Raw genomic sequence first — 20,520 nt, 5'->3', positions numbered from 1 at the left:
CTATTTGTTTCATAAAATTTACTACAAGATTGTTAAATAAAGATTATCTGAAAAAATGGGTCAACTATCCCAAAAGTGACATTTTAGTTTAACTGGAGCCTTGAGCTAAATCAGCACATGACTTGTATACTCCTATATACCTTGACATGCCCCAACACCTTCACTTGCATTTTCCATAGCATTAAATAAATTAAATTGAAAGCAAAGGTTATATATAAATATGCTTAAAATTCCTCCTTCTACCTTACCTATGCTGTATAGTGGTGGTAAAACATATCTGTGTATATACCTTATTTCAATCCACTCTGGTCACATGATGCAGAAGCTCTGGCTCCCCTGTGCCCTGGAATGGCTGTTGCAGGGGAGAGGAGGGAGCAGCCATAATGTATGGGCAATGGAAACCAGTGGTGATGTCATGGATCCCAGAAATCAGCTACATTGTCCAGTACTCCTTGACACACAGGAGCTGGAACTTCTGCATCACATGCCTGCACCAGGGTGGATTGAAATAAGGTGATCTATTTTACCATTACTTTACAGCATAGGTAGGAGGAGAGGGGAAGCAGTGGTTTTAAGCAAACCTATATGCAGCCTTTACTTGCAATTTGCCTTTAAGAGGTAAAATGCTATAACAGGTGTGCAGACACAGGAATTTAGGCACAGATATATATGATTAGCTTGCATTTTTTACATGACCAAGATTTATGTACTCACCGTGAAATCCTATTCTTGGAATCCATTCAGGGACAAAGAAAATCTTTAACCTTCAGGTTATAGTACCTCCTATAGGAGGACTGGACACCGGCAAACGAAAAAACTATAGGCCAGCCAAGGAAAGCTCCTCCTACTACCAGCATGCCCCAGTTTTGTAGCAAAGCTGTAGAAGAGCATGATCTTAAAAACACAATGTCCTCCAATACACGCCGAGAATTTTAAAAATGGGTATGAAAATTTTGTCTCACCCATTCTGGGATTCTTTAACTTTTGAGATGTCCAAAAGCAGTCCAAGTGAAGGGTGGAAAAAACAGCAGACAAAGGCTTACAGGCCCAAGAGAAGAACAAAGTTCTAGGGACTGCCTGAAAGACCCCAAGGTGTCCTGAGAGGAGGATGCAATGTCCGCCTGGTAAAACTTAGAGAAAGTGTGAACAGAAGACCAGGTAGGAGCTTTGCAAATCTGGGAGACAGTTGCTTAATGCCAAAAAGCAAAAGAAGCACTCGTAGATATAGCAGAGTGTGCATTAATAGGAAAGGGTGGAACTCAATCCTTGAGAAAGATTGGATGATGGTTTGCCTGAGTAACCTAGAGGTGATGAAAAAAGAAGCCAGTGCCCCCTTACAGGGTCCATACAGGATGACAAGAAGGGAATCAGTACATTTAAAAAAAGAATTGGCCGAGAGACTCTCACATCCCCAACTACATCAAAAAAGTAGGGATGCACCGATCCCATATTCGGATTGGATATCAGCGCCGATATGGCCAATTTTGCTGGATCGGGAGATCGGTAACATTGACCGATCCACTGGCCCGATCCGGTTTTTGGTTAGTAACGGCTCAGCCACCCTTACTTGGTGCAGTAGTAGTATGGGATGGGAGCCGCTACTTCCTGTATAGTCCCCGCTCACAGGCGGAGAGATATCAGATTCACTCCGCCTGTGAATGGAGAAGCCATACACATGAAGCAGCGGCTTTGCTCTGAACTGCAGCCGCATGCTTTCTGTGTAGCTCTGGATCGATTCCGGTATCGGCGATTTCCCAACGCCAGATATTGGTATCGGGTCCAAAAAAGTCGGATCGGTGCATCCCTAAAAAAGAGTGGAGGAAACTTTCTTTAGGTGAACTGTAGCCAGAGGTACAGAAGAAACCTATCCTGGTAGAGGTGAAAAGCAGAAACTACCAAGGGTAAAAAGGAAGTTCCAGCCCTCAACACCATCCTGTCCTATGCAAAACCAAAGAGTTCCTTGCAGAATACGGTTGCCAGGTCACAAACACACCTTACAGAGATGATGGCTACAGGAACACAACTTTGTGGAATAGAGGAATTTCTCTGATGGGTTCAACTGGATGTTTTTAAAGCACACAGAGAACCAGATTTAGACTGCACAAAGTCAGAGAAATGCATGGGGGAGCTAGACATGGGAGACACACTACACCTTGGTCTTAAAGTGAGAGGACACTCTCTGAAACAAAATAAAAGGGTCCTAAATCTGACCAATAAGACTGGTGCGAGCCAGAAGTTGGTCCAGGAAGGTGAGAATTTGTTCCACGGAGAAACACCTAGGACTCCTAGAACGTCCCAAGATTCACACCAAGTGAAGTATGCCTTCCATGGCCAAAGATGAACCTTGCGAGAAGTAGAATGTCTACTTTCAGCATTGTAGCCATATTAGTGCAGGAGCGATGTGCTGACATCATTGCGTTTTTCAATTCCCAGAAGTGTGGGTTTTTTGTGCTTTGCCAGCCGCGAGATTGTTTTTTAAGGCATGTAACTACTATATTGATATAAGTGCATATATAAATTGATTTTATATATTTTTGGGACAAATTATGTAGGCTATATCTGTATGACCCTGTACCTTTGGCCCAGAGAGGATTCCATAAGAACCGTATTGAATGCCCTGAGCTGGGTCCAGGATCTGCAGGCTAAGAAGTCTGCCTGCCAAATGTCTATGTCTGTAATCTGCACAACGGACTAGGCTGAACGGGAAAGTTCCATGACAGGATCCAATCTACCTCATTTTCAGCAACAAGACTCCTGGTTCCTCTCGGATGATTGATCTACACCAGCAGTGTGACTATACCCAACTGAATCAGGATCAGACGACACTCCAGCAAGATGTCCCATCATTGAAGAGACAGCCAAACCGACAAAAGTTCCAGGATGTTGATTAGTGGGTGTTCAAGATTCCAACAACCAAGTCTCCACACTGACAGGTTACCCAAGACTTCTCCTAAGCTCAACAAGATAGCGTCTATCATGAGTATTCTCCAAATGACAGGAAGGAAGGACCTCCAAGTCCAGAGCAGGATTTCTGAGCCACCAGGCCGGGGCCAACCTAGCTCAAAACAGGCTATCGTCAAGACTTCGGAATCTCATGTAAAAGTGGAGTTGGGAAGCTCCTGGACTGTTGAGTTCATTGTCAGAAATTTCTCCTGCGGAAGGCCTTAAGACTAGACCCTAATACTCAAAACAATGAGTATGTTCTAGCTACATATTCTGAAAGGGCAGGATTCATCTGAATCATGGCAGATTCTTCCTAGAAGTTTGGTAGATTCCATTAAAACATTTTCAACTTGAATGACAACATTCAGATCTAGAATGGGGTTAATGCCCCCTTTGGGCATGGGAAGAGTGAACAGGTTGGAGTAAAACACCTGGAACCGTTGTTTTTTTAATAGAAACTGGGGCTATGACACCTTCATCCAGAAAAACTGAGAGCTCCAAGAATATCATCTGCTAATTTGTGCATTAACAAAGGAAGGCTGGAAGTCAGGAAACGGGAAGGAAAACTCCAGTTTGTCTCCCTGGGATACCACATCCTGCACACAAGCATCAAAGGTTGAACATGAGACTGATTGCCAGGACTTAAAGCAGAGCTTCACCCAAATGGGAAAGCTGCACTTGTTCGCACCCCCACCCCCCTCCACTGCCACATTTGGCACTTTTTAGGGGGGTACCTGGTTTTGACAGGTACCCGCACCCATGTCAGAGTAGGATCGCCTCCCCCCCCCCACCTTCTAGGACACACACAGGTCCCAGAAGAGGGTGGGACCATTCAGAAAGCGCACATGCAGTGGAACACTGGCTGAGAAGCCTGAAGGCTTCACTTCTGGTTTCCCTTCATTACAATGTCGGCGCCTGCACCCGAGGCCATTTGATGTATCAACTCGGGGTGCCCATATCGCAGGATCCCTGGACAGGCAAGTGTCCCTATAATAAAAGGCTGGAGCTCCTCTTTAAGAGACATTATCCTTTTAGGGGGAGCAATTAGCTTATCTGGGATGTTTCCAATCTACACAGAGAAATAGTTGAAAAAAGTAGGGTGCAAATAGAAAGTCTCTGCAGCCTTAGGAGTTTTAAATGACTCAAGACTGGAAACAACACTGGTAGAAGCAACAGGCTGATCCTCATGTTCTGCATCAATAAGAGCTGAAATGGACTCAAGAGTTGCAAAGACTGCAGAAACTCAGAATCTGAGCTTTTGTGGCCAAACTCTTGGAGGCCTCTAAAGCTGGATACACACTATCCAACTTTTGTGGTTAGATTTCCTTCAGATTTACCTTTTCTATGTAGTGCAAGGGCCTGCCAGATTGCATACAAATTGAAAGTGTTTAGGTTTGACCTCATATTATATGGTTTTGGTAAATCTAAAGGAAAAAGTCTTCAGAAAATCTTATAGTGTGTATGGCCCTTAAGGCTGCAGGCATATCAAATATAGAATTCTCCTGGAGAAGGGGCACGGGAGTGTGCTTGTGGCTTCTGTTATTAGGGTCAACAAATAACTGGGTGAAATGGGTTTACAGTCTTGATTGACCCTGCCAAAACATTAGCCAAGAGGGTCCATCCACACCCGATGGTGCCAAAGAGGACCCCCAAGGACAGAACAGATTTTAAGTATTGTTGAAAGTGGATTGGCTGACCCCAAGGAACCATGTGCACATTCTTTCCCTTTAATTTTTTTAAATCAATATTCTTTATAAGCACCAATGTTACATTACTGGTTGCGTTGACACAAACGTGGGTAATTAACAGTCTACAGAGATAAAGGCTGAAAACCGCCTCTGTGACCACAATGTAATGATTTCATATCAACAGGCTTCTTCAAGCTTAAATTACAAAATATACCTGGTAATCTGGCCCGAGATGGGATTAGCAGCGGATGGCAAGAATCCAGTGTGATGCAAGTCTATCCAAACCTTGAACCATAACAACAAAGGAATCCATTTTTATCAATCTACCCAAAAATGCCTGTACACAGCAACACAGATTAAACTTCCACCATCCTAACTCCATTCTCACCTTTGCAGGCATACGTGTCGCCAGCACAGTCAGGCAGTTGACACATGAGGCAATGAAATCCATAGGTGGGTTCATAACAGTTGTTAGCCTGCAAATAAAAGAAAACAGGTGAAGACTTTTCAAAAAAAGAACCTGTCTGATACAATTTTTATCGGTCCAATGCTTAGAATGTGTATAGTGCAATGTATTACCCTGAGCTCTTACTATACAGTATGAATGATGCTACAAAATCATTTGTCAATAGTTCTTTTGTAACCTAATGTTCTAAAAAAACACTTTGAACAAGAAAATTAACCTATCTGGACAGAAAAATAGGAGTGTACTGTGGTCTTGTTCTTGATGGTAGGAGGTCAATGAAGCCCTGACCAACATATATATCCTGGATGAGTCGAAGCAGCAAAGCAAAGACGACAGCCTGGAATTTTTGAGCTTAAAGTGGAGTTCCAGGCTAAAATGAAACTATGTCTAAACCAAATCGAGCTCCCCCCACCCCTCATTTTTGGATGTCTTTTTTTTGCTGTTTTGTACCTTTTTGTCGTTCTCCAGCAGGACCTTTGTCCTACCTCACCACGGCAAGGTACGTTATCTCCACATTTGCATCAGCCCCTCTTCCTTCTTCCCACTGCCTTCTCTGTGTGTACCATAAGACAACAGGGCCATTCAGAAAGAGCAGCATGACTCGCGCATGCATAGTAGGAAACCGGCCATGAAGCCTAAAAGCTTCACGGTCAGTTTCCCTTAGATGCAATGCCGGCTCCTGCACCCGAGCTGGGGGGCCGACATCGGGGGATCCCTGGGTAAGTAAGTGTCCTTATATTAAAAGTCAGCAGCTACAGTATTTGTAGCTGCTTACTTCAAATCTTTTTTTTTTTTTACAGGCTGGAACTCCACTTTAAAATGCATTCTATGCATTAAGATCAAAAACCTTCTGTGTGCAGCAGCCCCCCTCATACTTACCTGAGCCAATCACGATCCAGCGATGCTGCATGAGAGACTCTCCCTCCTGATTAGCTGAGACACAGCAGCAGGCGCCATTGGCTTCCGCTGCTGTCAACCAAAGTAAGTGAGCCAATGGGGGGGGGTACAAGTTGTGGCTCAGTGTCTGAATGTACACTCGGAGCTGCGGCTTGAGTGCCCCCATAGCAAGGTGCTTGCTGTAGGGGCACTCGGCAGGAGGAAGGGGCCAGGAGCGCCGAAGAGGGACCCCAGAAGAAGAGGATCAAGGCTACTTTGTGCAAAACCACTGCACGGAGCAGGTGAGTACAACATGTCTGTTATTTTTAGACAAAAAAAAATAAAACCTAGACTTTAGTATCACTTTAAACCAAGTAGGCAACAGTATATCCATATTTCTATCCAGACAGCTTCCTTTAAATATTTGTCCTCCTGTGTCTACCAATCACTTGGTAGAAAAAGAGAATACTGGTGTTCACAGTTTTCTCTTTGCTCACCTACCTCTGTAACAGCATGTATATACGGGATGTAATAGGTAAGAGATAGTCAGCTATGGACAGGTCAATGCTGATAACTTTGTGCACAAGGTCTATGATTGGTTTCACCCTGTGACAGTGCTGTATGACATCTGGAAAAACAGAGTAGAGTTAAAAGCAAGCATTGCAACGCAGTGGCAGAAAGTAAGATTTTACTTCTATCTCACCTGCTGTGGACACAACATGAAGGAGCATTTCAACCTCACAGGTAAACAGGGTCCAGCTACTAAATGAGTATTCCCAGCGAACAAGAAAACCATTGGTATCAGAAATCACCTGGCCGACCGTCCCCTGAGGTATGCGCAAGTTGGTCTGCCCCTGTCCTGGAGTAATGAAAAGCAAATCTTATTAAATTGGTTCAACAAAGCAGTGGAAAAGGCCTAAACAATGGGTCGAATAGTGGGCAGTGTAGTCTAGAGACTGGCCAGTTACATTGAGGGGGAAGAGAATGTCACAATTTCCCATAGTAAAATTATACTAGATTATAAATCAGGCATAAAGTGTAGTCCACTAACGCGTTTCAGACACTTTACGGTCTTAATCATAGACAACTAAGTCATAGTAAGCTATGATTAAGGCCACAAGCCAGCTGAAATCAATGCTTTTATATACTTTTTATGAAGGATATGTGGACAGGCAGAGGTCCCTAATTGCACCAGCAATGAAGTTTGACAACCAGGTCTAGAAGGTAAACTTTTTTTTTCTTATCATTTACAATCTTCTATATTTATATGTATTTCTCTTTGCTTGGAGAGATGAACAAGGTGGCATGGGAGTGAAAGGAAGGTGAACACAAGTAGCAACACAGTGCCTCTTTAGACTTCTCCCCCCCCTGCTTTAAATCACTTATACTTTCCCAACACTCCACTGTCCATAACTCAACAATGTGTAAGTGCCACCTCCGAGCATACACAGGGTTGGCGAGTCAGGGATGAGCACTGCGCCATGGCAGGAGGTCATAGGCTTACACATACTAAAAGTACTGGGTATTTTGTAGGGGCTGCAACAGATTCAGTTTTCTCTGAATGGTAAAGAGTCTCCTTTGAGGTAAAGTGCAAGTGCAGAGCACAGGTACACTCTAAACCAGGGTTCCTCCTGAGGTTGCTAGGGGTTCCTTGAAAATGGGCAATTTCTGCCTATCAGATAAGTTCCCAATGACACCATTGTTCCTTTTAGCTATCTGTAAGGGGGTAATTCTTCCCAATGATGACAAGAAGTAAGGAGCATTCTTCCCACTGACTGTCACACTAATGTGTCATGAGTTGTAGATTTTACATTTTTAGCAGGAGTTCCCCAAGACCAGAAATTTCAAGGGCTCCTCTGTGTTGAAAAAGGCTGCTAAAAAACTGTCTCTCTCCCACACACTTTGCTATGAGTTACACCAAGTTTAGTCATTCACAAGCTTTTTTACAACTTAATCATTACACAAACTTAAATCACTTAAGAAGTTACCCAAGGCATATAGAAGTTTCGGAGTGCGTCTCCTCCAGAGAGTCTCATCATTATGTGACATGACATCATGAGGTTTGTGCTTGTAATGTTCTGTGTAATGGGACATCTTATCCAGGAAGGTATACACCTGTAATAAATTCACATAATGTAAACCCCAACCAGCTACATAGCAATAACCCATCAATTATTCTCTCTCTTACCTTTTTGGCAGTGGATTTGCTGGAGACGAGAGCACTTAAGAGCTGGAGAAGAGGCGCCAGGCGGGCAGGAAACATGGTGCACACACTGTCCAGCAAGACTCCCAGGCCTACAGTAGACTGCTGGCGGTGAAAAATAAGACACAATCAGTCAATACTGTGATGTTCAGCTTCAGCCATGTGTTCTTTAGGCATGAGCTCAGGCGGGTTCGGACACAAGTCCGGACTTGCAAACATAGGTGGCAAAAGCATGCCCCAACCCAAATCCGCACATATAAAAAGGGGCAGCTAACAAGCTTGGCTTTGGCGTATGCAACGCCTCCGCCACATATGATTGGCTGTCACTTGACAGGATAGCTCAGGCTGGTTCGGACTTGTGTCCAAAACGCGTCTGAGCTCATCACTGGTCTTCATATTGGCTACCTTTTTCAGTATACTTGTGAATAGAAATTAAGTTGTTCTATGGACTGGCAGATACAGTTCCTTTCTAAAGTGCTGTAATTTTTTTGATTGAACATGGAGAAGCACATAATTTATGAATTCAAATAATCAAAAATATCTGAAACTCATTTTACACATATTGGGCAAATCTGTATGCACATAAAAGGAATGAAACGGAAATTTACTGGAAGGGATCTGTGTGTATTTTGTAGTGGCTGCATGTCCTGGCACATTCTTCTGTAGTCAGCACAGTCAAAATCTGACTTTTAGTCACAACTGGAGGAGACATTTATAGGAAGCTCATGCAAAGAATCTATAGTACAGTGCAGGGAGAGAAACATGTACACAAAGACAGGCAGAAAATTTCTTAAACAAGAAAACACAATTCTAATTTACTTAGCGTGCTCTACAAAACAAACTATCATTTTGTGAAAGATTAGTTCCACTTTTTCACTTAAGTTAGGTTTACTGTTTGCAAAAAAGCATAGGATGCTTGGGAAGAAAGGTATGACCAGAATAATGTATACTGCATGTGGCCTGCTCTGCCATGTGGGTGACAACGTTCCCCTGGGATGTTCAATTTAAAGCTGTGAAAGACTACTGAGGTCAGCTTCCCAATGCAGTGCGCCTATGGATTCAGACCACAAGAGCCTATTTATAGCTCATGATTTTCCTGCCCTACCCTGCTACCCTGGTTTTAGAAACAGACCGGACTAAAATAAAGGGATAATAGAAAACATCACTTTTATACAAATTTTATTTTAGTTTCAATGAGACTAGGTCATTTTTTGGCTATACATCTCATATGGATCACAGAAATGCAGTTTGATCTGCACTCCTGTGAACTTTTTTCAGCCAACGGCGGGCTAAAGCCAGGCTCAGGCTGGGAAAAGATCCTGACTTTACATTTGGGATATAGCCACATGCTTGGGCCGGCAGCTGACTCAGCCTCTCAGCTGCGCTGCTGGGAGACTAAGACAGCCACTCCCTCCCCTCCAAAGCCCAGTACTCCAGTGAGCCCTGGAGTGGTAGAGGAGAAAGCCAGTGACTGACAGTCACCACTCTCTGCTCAGAGCAGTGGGGAGAACTGAGTGAGCGTGTGCAGAGGCAATGGGGGACAAATGCACCATCAGATCTATGCTGAATAACCTAGGAGAGGTTTTTTTTTTTGTAAACCCCATACTTCTCTTTTAAGGTTTTACATTTTCAACTGCCATTATAAAATCAAAACTATGGCATACTACAACTGTTAAACACAGGGGAATACAGTCAAAACATTCTTTGTGGAGACAAGCTACTGTAGGGAAATGTTATTACTGAAATTCAGAGTTGGCATGTGATTCAGCCCATAAAACCACTGGCATATCCCCCCACTTACTGTATTCCAGAAAAGTTCTGACAGGTTTGGTGCAGTCAGCACTTGACATGCCGTATCAATTATCTCCTAAAAGAGCCATAAAACAAAGTTAAGAAGAAAAAAAATCCACATACATTGTTGAATATCACATTGACATGCTGAAGTACGAAACTCGAGTAAGGGGACATCAGGCAATGCTCCCTAAAACAATACCTTCCCAAAAGGAGACACGACTTCTAGTCAAATTACAATTTCACACAAATCAAGAGTGGATGAGGCATAAAAGTGATTATTCTTTAGGAGACATCTCGACACAATCAACTTACAGTAAAGCAAAATGCCAACTATGTGGAAAACCATTTTTGTGCCACCCCACTGCAGAGGTTTCAACAGCAAAAAGCCATCCAAAAGGGTGCACTCAAGTACCGTCATTTGTATCTATCTGGTGCTATAATGTCATTAAAGCTTATCTTCTTTTCTTGCAGCCCAATTACAGCACTTTGCAAGGTGGGACTCTGAGAGCCGGTTCACACTGAGGCGACACGACTCCTTACTACTTCGGGGGCGACTTGTGCATTACCATGCACCACGACTTCAGAGCGACTTGCAGGGACTTCACATAATGGAAGTCTATGCAAGTGGCTCCGAGGTCGCCCCGAAGTAGTACAGGACCCTTTTTCTAAGTCGGAGCGACTTGTGTCGCTCCTATTAGAACGGGTCAATGGACCGCGAGGGAGCGTGACTTGTCAGGCTGACAAGTCGCCTGACAAGTCGCGCTAGTGTGAACCGACTCTAAGGCTTCAGTTAGCGATTCATACAGTTTAATCTTTTGTGTGTTTCAGGGACGCTCGCCACTGCATGCGCTGGAGGGGTTGTCAGGGTGCTCTGGTCTTTCCAACATGCCCACCTTTGCAATGTTGTTCAAGGCATGGGATGCTGTAAAAAGTCACTGGGGGGTTTCCTCCCTCACCAAATATAACCTTATTTGGGGCAATCCCCCAGGGCTTCCATAATGGGCAGGAGTTCTTACTCTTTCACAACTATATGAGAAAGGTTCACTCAAATCCAGCTAAGGGAATTTTTCTTGAACCCTAGGTTGTTTTACGAATTTTTGCAGCTGCGACTTGCTTTTCATGCTCAATTTTCTTCTTCTCCCATTTGTTTTTTTTTTTTCGGTTCCAGTGTTGCATAGAGTAGTACAAGTGACTTCCACCAACGGCCTTATTTCTGTTACCTGCCCTTTTAGAGAGCTGCTTTCATAAATTCCATCTGCCATCTAGAGCAATGCGGGAACAGGATATTGGGCCCATTTCAAGCATTGCTTGGGAAGAGATCCTTTGGACACTCCCCAATGTTTTGCTTTCCTCTTCGCATTTTCATTCTCCATAGGGCAGTGATGGCGAACCTTGGTACCCCAGATGTTTTGGAACTACACTTACCATGATGCTCATGCACTCTGCAGTGTAGGTGAGCATCATGGGAAATGTAGTGCCAAAACATCTGATGTGCCAAGGTTCACCATCACTGCCATAGGGTGTATAGGAATTTTTGTGTGCTATTCTCTTAAGATCTGATTCTGCCTGTCCTAAATGGGGTAATTCAGGGTCCTGGATACACTTATTATGGCGTAAACAAAAACAAAGAAGGGCGCACCGACCTAGTGCATTATCCTCAATGTTTCATTATTGAGGATAAAGCGCTAGGTCGGTGCGCCCTTCTTTGTTTTTGTTTGCAGTTTGCAGTATTTTCGGACTACCCCAGTCCTTTAGGGCAGCAAGACCTTAGCCATTCAAGACGCCATATGAGAGTCCGGTATCGTTTTGGAGTGACTTATTATGGTGTTGCTTAAGCCACCAATGCGGATCACTGTTGTATGTCCGTTTGTGGCTAAAAGGCAAATCACCCTGAAGTGGGCTTTCCCGCATCCTCCGTCCATTTCTGACTGGATGATCAATCTTAATAAGTGCAGTTCTTGCGAGAGAGATACTTTTTTTTTTTTTTTTTAGAAATTCATTAAAAAGGTTTGATTCAATTTGGTCCCCTTGGTTGGCCCATATGAGCCCAGAACAGAGTTAAGCTACAGGCCCTTTCAGGAATAGCTGTGTTTAGTTTATTAAAAGTGGGGCCCATATGCAATGTTGTTTTTTTGCTGACTGTTATTATGCTTTTTACTTACTGTTTTGATTGTATTTAGGCCCCTTTCACACAGGGGAGTCCGTCGGCAGACTCCGTTTTTCTCAGCGGGGGACTGATCCGCCGCTCCCCCGCTGAGCAGGCGGATGGCAGCTCTGTCTCCGGGCTGTGTGCGGAGACAGAGCTGTCAGATCCCCGCTGTTCTCTATGGGGGAATCAGATGAGAATGGACCGTCTGCCCGTTCTCATCCGATCAGCTGGACAGATGGAAAATAGGGTTTCCATCCGTCCACATTTGACGGATCGGATGTCAGCGGACATGTCTCCGTTGACATCCAATGCCCCATAGAGACGCATGGGGTGACTGTTCAGATCCGTCAATAAAACGGACAGGCAGATCTGAACGGTCCGCCAGTGTGAAAGGGGCCTTAGGAATGCTTTCTGTGCCTTTTTTTTTTACTGTGTTATGTATTTTGTATGTATTTTTTTTTTGTTATGTATTTCTGGGTTATGTTCATTTGTTTGTGTGTATAAAACCTTTTTCAAATAAAAAAAAAAAAACAAAAAACTTACTTGCTGATTGCCCAGTGTGTGTTGGTCTATGGAGATCAGCACAAAACACAGCAGACTGTAGATACACAGGCAAGCGGTACTGGTTGTACACTGCAGCACAAACAATAAAAAAAAATGTATCAATAGGTGAAGGAGAATAACATAAAATGATGGCCCAATAGAAAGGATTACTACTAAAAATGACAGCCAGAAGAAGTAAACATATATGTTTAGGAACACATTTTGATTATTGATGCATAGTGTACATTTCCGTATAAGGGCACTACAATGTTTCCATCCCTGTTATTGACAGGCCGGTAAATAAAAGTTAAAGTGGAATTTTAGTCAGAAAATTAAGTCCTGCTAGATCAGTTCAGCCTGGTCCCCTTTTGCAGGTATAGTTTAAACATTAAAAATAAGTGCCCATACTGTTTAAAATCCAGTAATACACTGTCCCTCTCTGCTCTGCACATGCTCAGTTGCTCTCCTTTTTTAGGCACTGCTTCTGTTTGATCTGCAACTGCCATGATGCCACACATATGATCAGTTATGACACCAGCCATCCTGAGTGTTAGCAATTCCAGCATTCCAGGAATGTAACTGTTTTTTGAAACTTAAATTAGGGCTATGGGCTTCAGCAAAATTGCAGCCTCCAGCAAGATAAAACACGAGGAATACTGGAGGTAATTTTCAGCACACACTAATTTTGGTAGCATAAATATTAATGTTGAATGTAGGTTCCTTGCTAAAGAAAATCATTTTTTATCAAGTTCTTATGGGTAAAGTTACACTTTAAGATAATTGGATGACCCAACTAATTGGCTCTAAACAAAAAGGCCGCCATTTTTTTTTCTGGCAAATTTTGAGATTTGGCAAAGATAAATCAACACTGTTTGGCAATACTCACACTATGCTCACCACAACCGAGGCCTTGAAGCATTTTGGTCAGATACTGGAAAACATGGAGCTGTAAAGCAATGTTGCCCATTTTTCGAGTGGCCGGAGAAGCATCATCTGTGCCTAATGTGTGTTGAAGGAGAGCCCAGGCCAGGAGAACAGGAGCGTGATGTGGGAGGTCTCCAAAAGCGAACAAGATCTGATCCATGTCCTGTACGGAATAGTAATAGAATGCAGTGTTACTTGATATTACATATGGTCAAAAGATGCAAATTGCAACTCCATAATAAGTTGCCAAGTGGCGAAAGGTGAAACTGGAGCTAGTTCATTGTTTAAAACACTCCCCACTATCCAACCATTCTGAAGGTCTCAGCCAATGCAACTTCTGGCTCTTGTTAAGCTGCGCCTCCATTTTCCCCTTACAAGTTGTTGGCCTCAAAGATATCTATGGGGAATCGCTTAAAAAGAGAGGGAAATAGAGGCACAGGCTTCTATTTCAAAGTCGCCAAGCACAACTTTTTTTTTCTTTTAATACCTTACATAAAATAACCTGTCCCAACCAAAATGGCATCCACTTTCTGTAATTTCCCAAAATTTACCCTGATATTCCATGTAAATATTTGTGATGTGTATTTACATAGTTACATAGTAGGTGAGGTTGAATAAAGACAATAGTCCATCCAGTTCCACCTGTGTAGGTGTGTGTGGCCATAATCATCTCTCATAGCCCTGAATGTTCTGATCCTTGAGATGTACGTCCAAGAGTCTTTTGAAAGCCGCCATACTTCCCGCAGAAACCACCTCTTGTGGTAGAGAATTCCACAAACTTGTAGCCCTAACAGTAAAGAACCCCCCATGTTGCCTGAGGTTAAAATGCTTCTCCTCTAATCGCATTGTATGCCCTCGAGTCCTCATGCAATCCCTTCGACTGAACAGCTTTTTTTCTAAGCTGAGATCCCCATTGAGATATTTATAAACTGCTATCATGTCCCCTCTCAGGCGTCTCTTCTCCAGGGAAAATAAATCAAGCGATTGCAGACGCTCTTCATAATTGAGGTCCTCCAACCCCCTAATCATTTTAGTTGCCCTTCTCTGGACTTTATCCAGCTCCAACACAAACAAATTAGTGATTTTTTTCTCTGGCTCTGTGAAAAATAAAAAGAACACACATATGTAGCACCCTCCTAGGTAGGTGCTAGAGAGAGGAGTATAGTTTTTGGCTCTGTCTGCCTATCAGAAGAGCAGCAGGCAAATCTATATTGCTTTCTGCCTATCAGAAAGCAGGATCTGTGAGTGAGGTCTGCTCAGTGTGCTCAGTATGCGATTCATTGGGTCTAGATAGTGTTTCACACTGGTCCAATAGGGAGGCATGTTGGGCAGTGGGAAGAAACCTGACCAATGGGTACACAGGCTTTGATACAGTCCCGGTGATTGGCAGGATTAACTGCATAGCCCAGCCTCTCTGTGCACTGTATTGTAATTAGGTAGGAGGGATGGCCAGCACTGCCCTGACACAGGCATACAGCTCCCAGTGCTAGAAGGATGCAGTGTTTCCTATGTGTCACAGCACTGACATTACAAAGGTACAGCTGCAGAAGTGACTTGGAATATGTGCCTGATCACAGCCAGGGCAATGTCATAGGTGTGACCGCTCTCCTGTACAATGGGGAACCAGCCTGCCAGACCAGAGGAACCAGAACAAGTGATATTGCCCGAGGTCTACGTGTGCTTCCCTCTATTACAGATTGGAATCTACCGGTGATTGGCAGAGACTGACTGTCTTGGTGCATTATGGGATACTGTATAAAAGCCAGGAGCACATGTGCTGCAAGGTTTTTGGCTGGTGAGCAGCGTCCCGGAGGGGTCCTCCTCTGTAGTGGTGGCATATGGTCGCAGGTGTCGGCCTGGGGATCAAAGGAACGGAACTGAACCCAGAGGTCCAGGAGAACTGGCTAAAGGGGGAGAGACACTGGAGACCCACGAAAAACAGTATTGTTACTACAGTGGATCGTGTCTAGGGGCCTGACCTGAGAGGGGCCAACCAGGTGTAGGACAGTCAGAGGACGGGTGTCAGTGTATCAAGTGAAAGAGGATACTAGGAGAGTATACTGAAGATAATCTGGTCCATCAAGTCACCTGGATAGAGACTTAATCCAAATTCACCTACAGGCAGGGTGAAACAGCAGCCTGGCAAGTAGGAGTCCTTCCCATTGTGAATAGTTTATTTGGAGTATCCCACTATTCCCTTCTCCCATCCCTAATTTAAATAAAACACCAAAAACAACTACATACCCTTGGACTGATCATTGACTGAGAATTAAAAAGTGTTAATCTAAGCATGTTGAAATTGCTAATGGTAACCCAGGGGGACCCTAAGAAGTGGAATCCAGCAGTTCTCAAGGGGGCAGTGCAACACATAAAATACACCAATCATTGTGATTTACCTTGCAAATCTGAGGTTCATTGCTGAGTGGGTGTTCAACATTGTCTTTTAACGCACACTCCTGTAAAGAGTCCATGTCAATTCCTTCCAGCAGAATAAGAACTTCAAAGTACCTTAAAGTGAAGTAAAACATCTTTCAGGGTGCTGAAGACAAATCATTAACATCATCTATATTTAGCAAACATCATATAAAATATATATAGAGAACTTTATTTATTCTTTATTTTTGTCAGGACTAAAAAAAAAAAAAAAAAATATTCTCATTTTAAAGGATATAGGTAATAAAATTAATCCAAAAGAACTGTCTCTTTCACTAGAATTTCAGTATTTTGCGCTACTGAAATTCTAGTGAAAGAGCCAGTTCTTTTGGATGAATTTTATTACCTATATTTTAACCATTGAAGTAGCAGCAACTGTTGTATTTTATTCAGGTTGATTTATTTGCCTATAACTCCTAAGTGCAGAGGATCACATTATTGTCTATTAATTTAGCTTTTTTAGTGGTATTTATTTACATATTTTAAAGGATATGCCATTGTTTTGTTTTTTTTTTGCTGTACAAAGAATGAGTTTTGCACACAAATGCACACATTAGCCAGCAGTGACACATCCCTCATAGGTAAGCTCAGGCTAGCTAAAGCATGCTTAGATGTATCATGTTCAACCCCACATGCTGAACGAGAGCAATCAACTGATCCCTTATGACGCTACACACTGTGGATGTGGTGGTGGGAATCAAAATTGCCTGCACAAAACTCATGGTTACCTGAATATCCTAACAGCGACAGCTTCTGAAAAGTCATTGTTCAGCTCGCAATATTCCACCCAGCGCCTTCCATTTTTAAAACTAACCTTTGTTGAGTCAGCTGGTGCCAACATGGCAACCCACAGCTCGAATTTTGGCTGACGGAGCAGAAATTAGCTAAAAATCATGTATGTCCCCTACTGGGCCAATTCTGACATTTCTCTCCTACATGTAAAAATCAATTTTCTTGCTAGAAAATAACTCAAAACCCCCAAACATTATATATACAGTGGGTATAGAAAAGAATTACCCCCCCCCCCACATATAAAGTAATCACATGTTGTTGCTTTGAAGCCTGAGATGAAGACAGGCAGTTTTCGTTTTATCCAGCTGTATTTACTCAGTGCAACTTAAAAAATCTAAGTGAAAGATACAGCACCAACATGTCAGAAAAAAATAAATAAAAAATTCAAAAACGGAATCACTGAGTTGGAAAAAAGATCACCTCATGTCAGTATTTTGTTGAACCAACTTCTGCTTTTTTTACAGACTTTAACCACTTATGCTCCAAAAGATTTATCCTCCTTCATGACCAGGCCATTTTTTTTGCAATACGAAACTAGGTTTTTTTAACCACTTGCCGACCGCCGCAAGTACATATACTGCGGCGGTCAGCCCCGACCAGGCAAAGTGACGTATCGGTACGTCACTAGCCTGTCACCGGCTTGTGAGCCAATAGCGGGCGAGCGCGCGCCCGCCCGGGCTCGTTCCCTAACAGGTCAGTGCGTGTGACCGGCGGACCCGATGTCCGTCGGTCACTCGGCGATAGTCGGTGGAGAGGGAAAAAGGCAGGCGGCTAATGCAAACAAGCCGCCTGTCATTCTCCCCTGTGTAAAAATGGAGATCAGACGGTTCTACTATGTAGAACCGTTGATCACTGTTTTTACACTAGTAGCCATGTCCCATCACAGTTAGAAGCACGCCCCTAGAACACACTTATCCCCTCCCTCTCCAATACAGTTAACCCCTTCCCTGCCAGTGTCATTTTTACAGTAACAGTGCATATGTATAGCACTGATTACTGCAGTAATGTCACTGGTAACCCCAAAAGTGTCAAAAATGTCAGTCAAGGGGCCGATCTGTCCGCCGCAATGTCGCAGTCCCGCAAAAAAAAAAAAAAACGCAGATCGCCGCCATTACTCGTTAAAAAAAAAAACACCAAAAATGACAAAAATCTTTCCCTTTGTTAGTAAACGCGATAACTTTTGTGCAAACCAATCAAAATACGCTTTTTGCGATTTTTTTTACCAAACATATGTAGCAGAAAACAAATTGACCGAAAGTGTTAAAAAAATTTAGATTTTTACATTTTTTTGGGGGGAATTTCATATAAAAAAAATGTGAAAAATAGTTATTTTTGCAAAATTGTCGTTCTTTTTTTGTTTATAGCACATGATCAAAAAATCGCACAGGTGATCAAATACCACCAAAAGAAAGTTCTGTTTGTGAGAAAAAAAGGACGTCAAATTCGTTTAGGTACAGTGTCGCACGACCGCGCAATTGTCCGTTAAATTCACGCAGTAAAAAAAAAAAAAAAAAAAAAAAAAAAAAATCGCAAAAAAAACCCTGGTCAGGAAGGGGGTAAAATCTTCCGGGGCTTAAGTGGTTAACTGTGAACTGTGCGGTCGTGCAAGGCCGTATCCAAAAAAATTTGTGACCTTTTTTCTGCCCCCCCACAAACAGAGCTTTCTTTTGGTGGCATCTGATCACCTCTGCGTTTTTTTATTTTATGCGCTATAAACAAAAAAAGAACGACAATTTTGAAAAAACAATATTTTTTACTTTCTGCTATAAAACATATCCAAAAAAAAAAAAAATGTAAATCTAATCTCTTCATCAATTTAGGCCAATATGTATTCTGCTACATATTTGCAGGAACACAGGATCCATGCCTTCCCTACTGACAATACGGCAATCTGCCTTGTGTACATAGGCAGACTGCCGCTCTGGCTCTGTAACGAACGATCAGGGGATGCTGGCAGACATCGAGTCCATGGTACCAGCTGTGGATAATGACACCAGGAACAAGCCTCTGGCAGCGCGGATTCACACCCGCTACCTGGAAATGTGGAAATTGCGTATATATACCAAATCCGGCACACAGCAGCTGACCTTTAGCAGTAAAACAGCTATAGGGTGGTCGTGAAATGGTTAATATGTTGGGATATGTCTCTACTAACTTTGCAATATCTGCTCACTTTTCTTTGCAGAACTGCTCAAGTTCAGTTAAATTTGACGGTGACCGTTTGTGGACTGCAGTCTTCAAGTCATTGCACAGATTTTCAATGGGGGTTTAAGTCTGGCCTTTCACTAGGCCATGCAAGGGCATTCACTTTTTTCTCCTCCAACCTCTGTGTGGTCATGTTTGCTGTGTGCTTTGGGTCATTGTCATGTCTGAAAAGGTAAACCTTCTTCCCATTGACAACTATCTGGCAGAGGGCAGCAGATTTTCCTCAAGAATTTGATGGTATTTTGCCCCACCTATTTTCCCTTCAATCCTGACAAGTGCTCCAGTCCCTGCTGCAGAGAAAAACACCCCCATAACAGGATATTTACCACCTCCATGTTTTACTGTAGGAACGGTGTTATTTGGATGGTGAGCTGTATTGCATTTTCGCCAGACAAATCGTTTGGTGTTCAGGTCAAATATTCAATTTTAGTCTCATCCGACAATAACACCTTTTTCCATGTGGCCTAAGATTCTTCAAGGTGCGTTTTGGCAAAGCCAAGTCATGACTGCATGTGGCCTTTCTTGAGGAGTGGCTTTCTTCTTGCAACCTTCCCATACAAGCCACATATGTAGAGAATTTGTGATATTGTTGTCGCAGGAAAACAAAACCTTTTTGTCATAAATTCCTGCAACTGCTTCAGAGTTGCTGTAGGCCTCTTTGTAGCCTCTCTGACCATTTTCCTTCTGGTTCTTTCATCCAGTTTGGAGCGACGTCCTGATCCAGGGAGGGGCTGTGTTGTACTAAATACCTTCCACTTCCTAATAATAGACTTCACTTTTCTTCTTTCTAGGTATTAATTAAGCTTTTGACATTTTTTTTGTATCCATCTCCTGACTCGTGCCTGTCCACAACCTTATCCCGGAGATCTTTTGGCAGTGCCTTGCCACCCATAGTTGATGGTTTGCTTCAGGTGCACTACCAGGGACTGAAATGCTCCAGGAAAGCTTTTTTTCATGATGGGCTAATCAAAATGACCACAGCTGATCACAGTTGAAAGTTCAAACGGCTTTGTGTGCCATTGAGAAGGTGATTAGCTACACAAGATTGAGTTTACAAGTAATTTTTAGGAGGGCGTGCTCCTTTTTTCAACCCAGTGATTCTGTTTTTTATTTCAGTTATTTTTTTTCTGACATGTTGGTGTTACAGTATGTCTTGCACTTGGATGTTATAAGTTACACTGAATAAATACAACTGGATAAAGCAAAAACTGTGTCTGTCTTCATTTCAGGCTCCAAAGCAACAAAATGTGATTTTAAAAAAGGGGGCGATTCTTTTCTATACCAACTGTGGATTTTTTTAGAAGAGACCCTAGAGAATAAAATAGCGGTCATTGTAATTTTTTTATGTCACACTGTATTTGCGCAGTAATTTTTTGGGAAAAAGTACACTTTAATGAATTTTAACGCAAAAAAACACAATATATGTCTCAATTTGTGGGAAAATATAAAAGATGATGTTACGCCGAGTAAAACAGATAGCCAACATCTCACGCTTTGAAATTGC

At 42.8% G+C, this 20,520-nt stretch overlaps 1 protein-coding gene across 2 annotated transcripts in view; it reads right to left on the bottom strand.

Annotated features, from left to right (window-relative positions):
* Nucleotides 1-20,520, bottom strand: part of NUP188 (nucleoporin 188) — a 152,020-nt gene that overhangs the window by 63,467 nt on the left and 68,033 nt on the right. For both annotated transcript variants that reach the window (XM_082263034.1, XM_082263035.1), the window contains exons 10-19: nt 15,983-16,094; nt 13,549-13,749; nt 12,663-12,752; nt 9,978-10,043; nt 8,162-8,281; nt 7,962-8,088; nt 6,677-6,832; nt 6,475-6,601; nt 5,020-5,107; nt 4,846-4,916 (exon numbers count right to left, since the gene is read on the bottom strand). In XM_082263034.1, the coding sequence (XP_082119160.1) occupies nt 4,846-4,916; nt 5,020-5,107; nt 6,475-6,601; nt 6,677-6,832; nt 7,962-8,088; nt 8,162-8,281; nt 9,978-10,043; nt 12,663-12,752; nt 13,549-13,749; nt 15,983-16,094 (1,158 nt within the window). The remainder of the gene's footprint in view (nt 1-4,845; nt 4,917-5,019; nt 5,108-6,474; nt 6,602-6,676; nt 6,833-7,961; nt 8,089-8,161; nt 8,282-9,977; nt 10,044-12,662; nt 12,753-13,548; nt 13,750-15,982; nt 16,095-20,520) is intronic.

The sequence above is a fragment of the Pelophylax lessonae genome (assembly GCF_965119305.1).
Source record: "Pelophylax lessonae genome assembly, chromosome: 7".
Lineage (NCBI taxonomy): Eukaryota > Metazoa > Chordata > Amphibia > Anura > Ranidae > Pelophylax > Pelophylax lessonae.
Note: the sequence above shows the minus strand (reverse complement) of the source record. Positions and strands in the feature narration are given on the sequence as shown.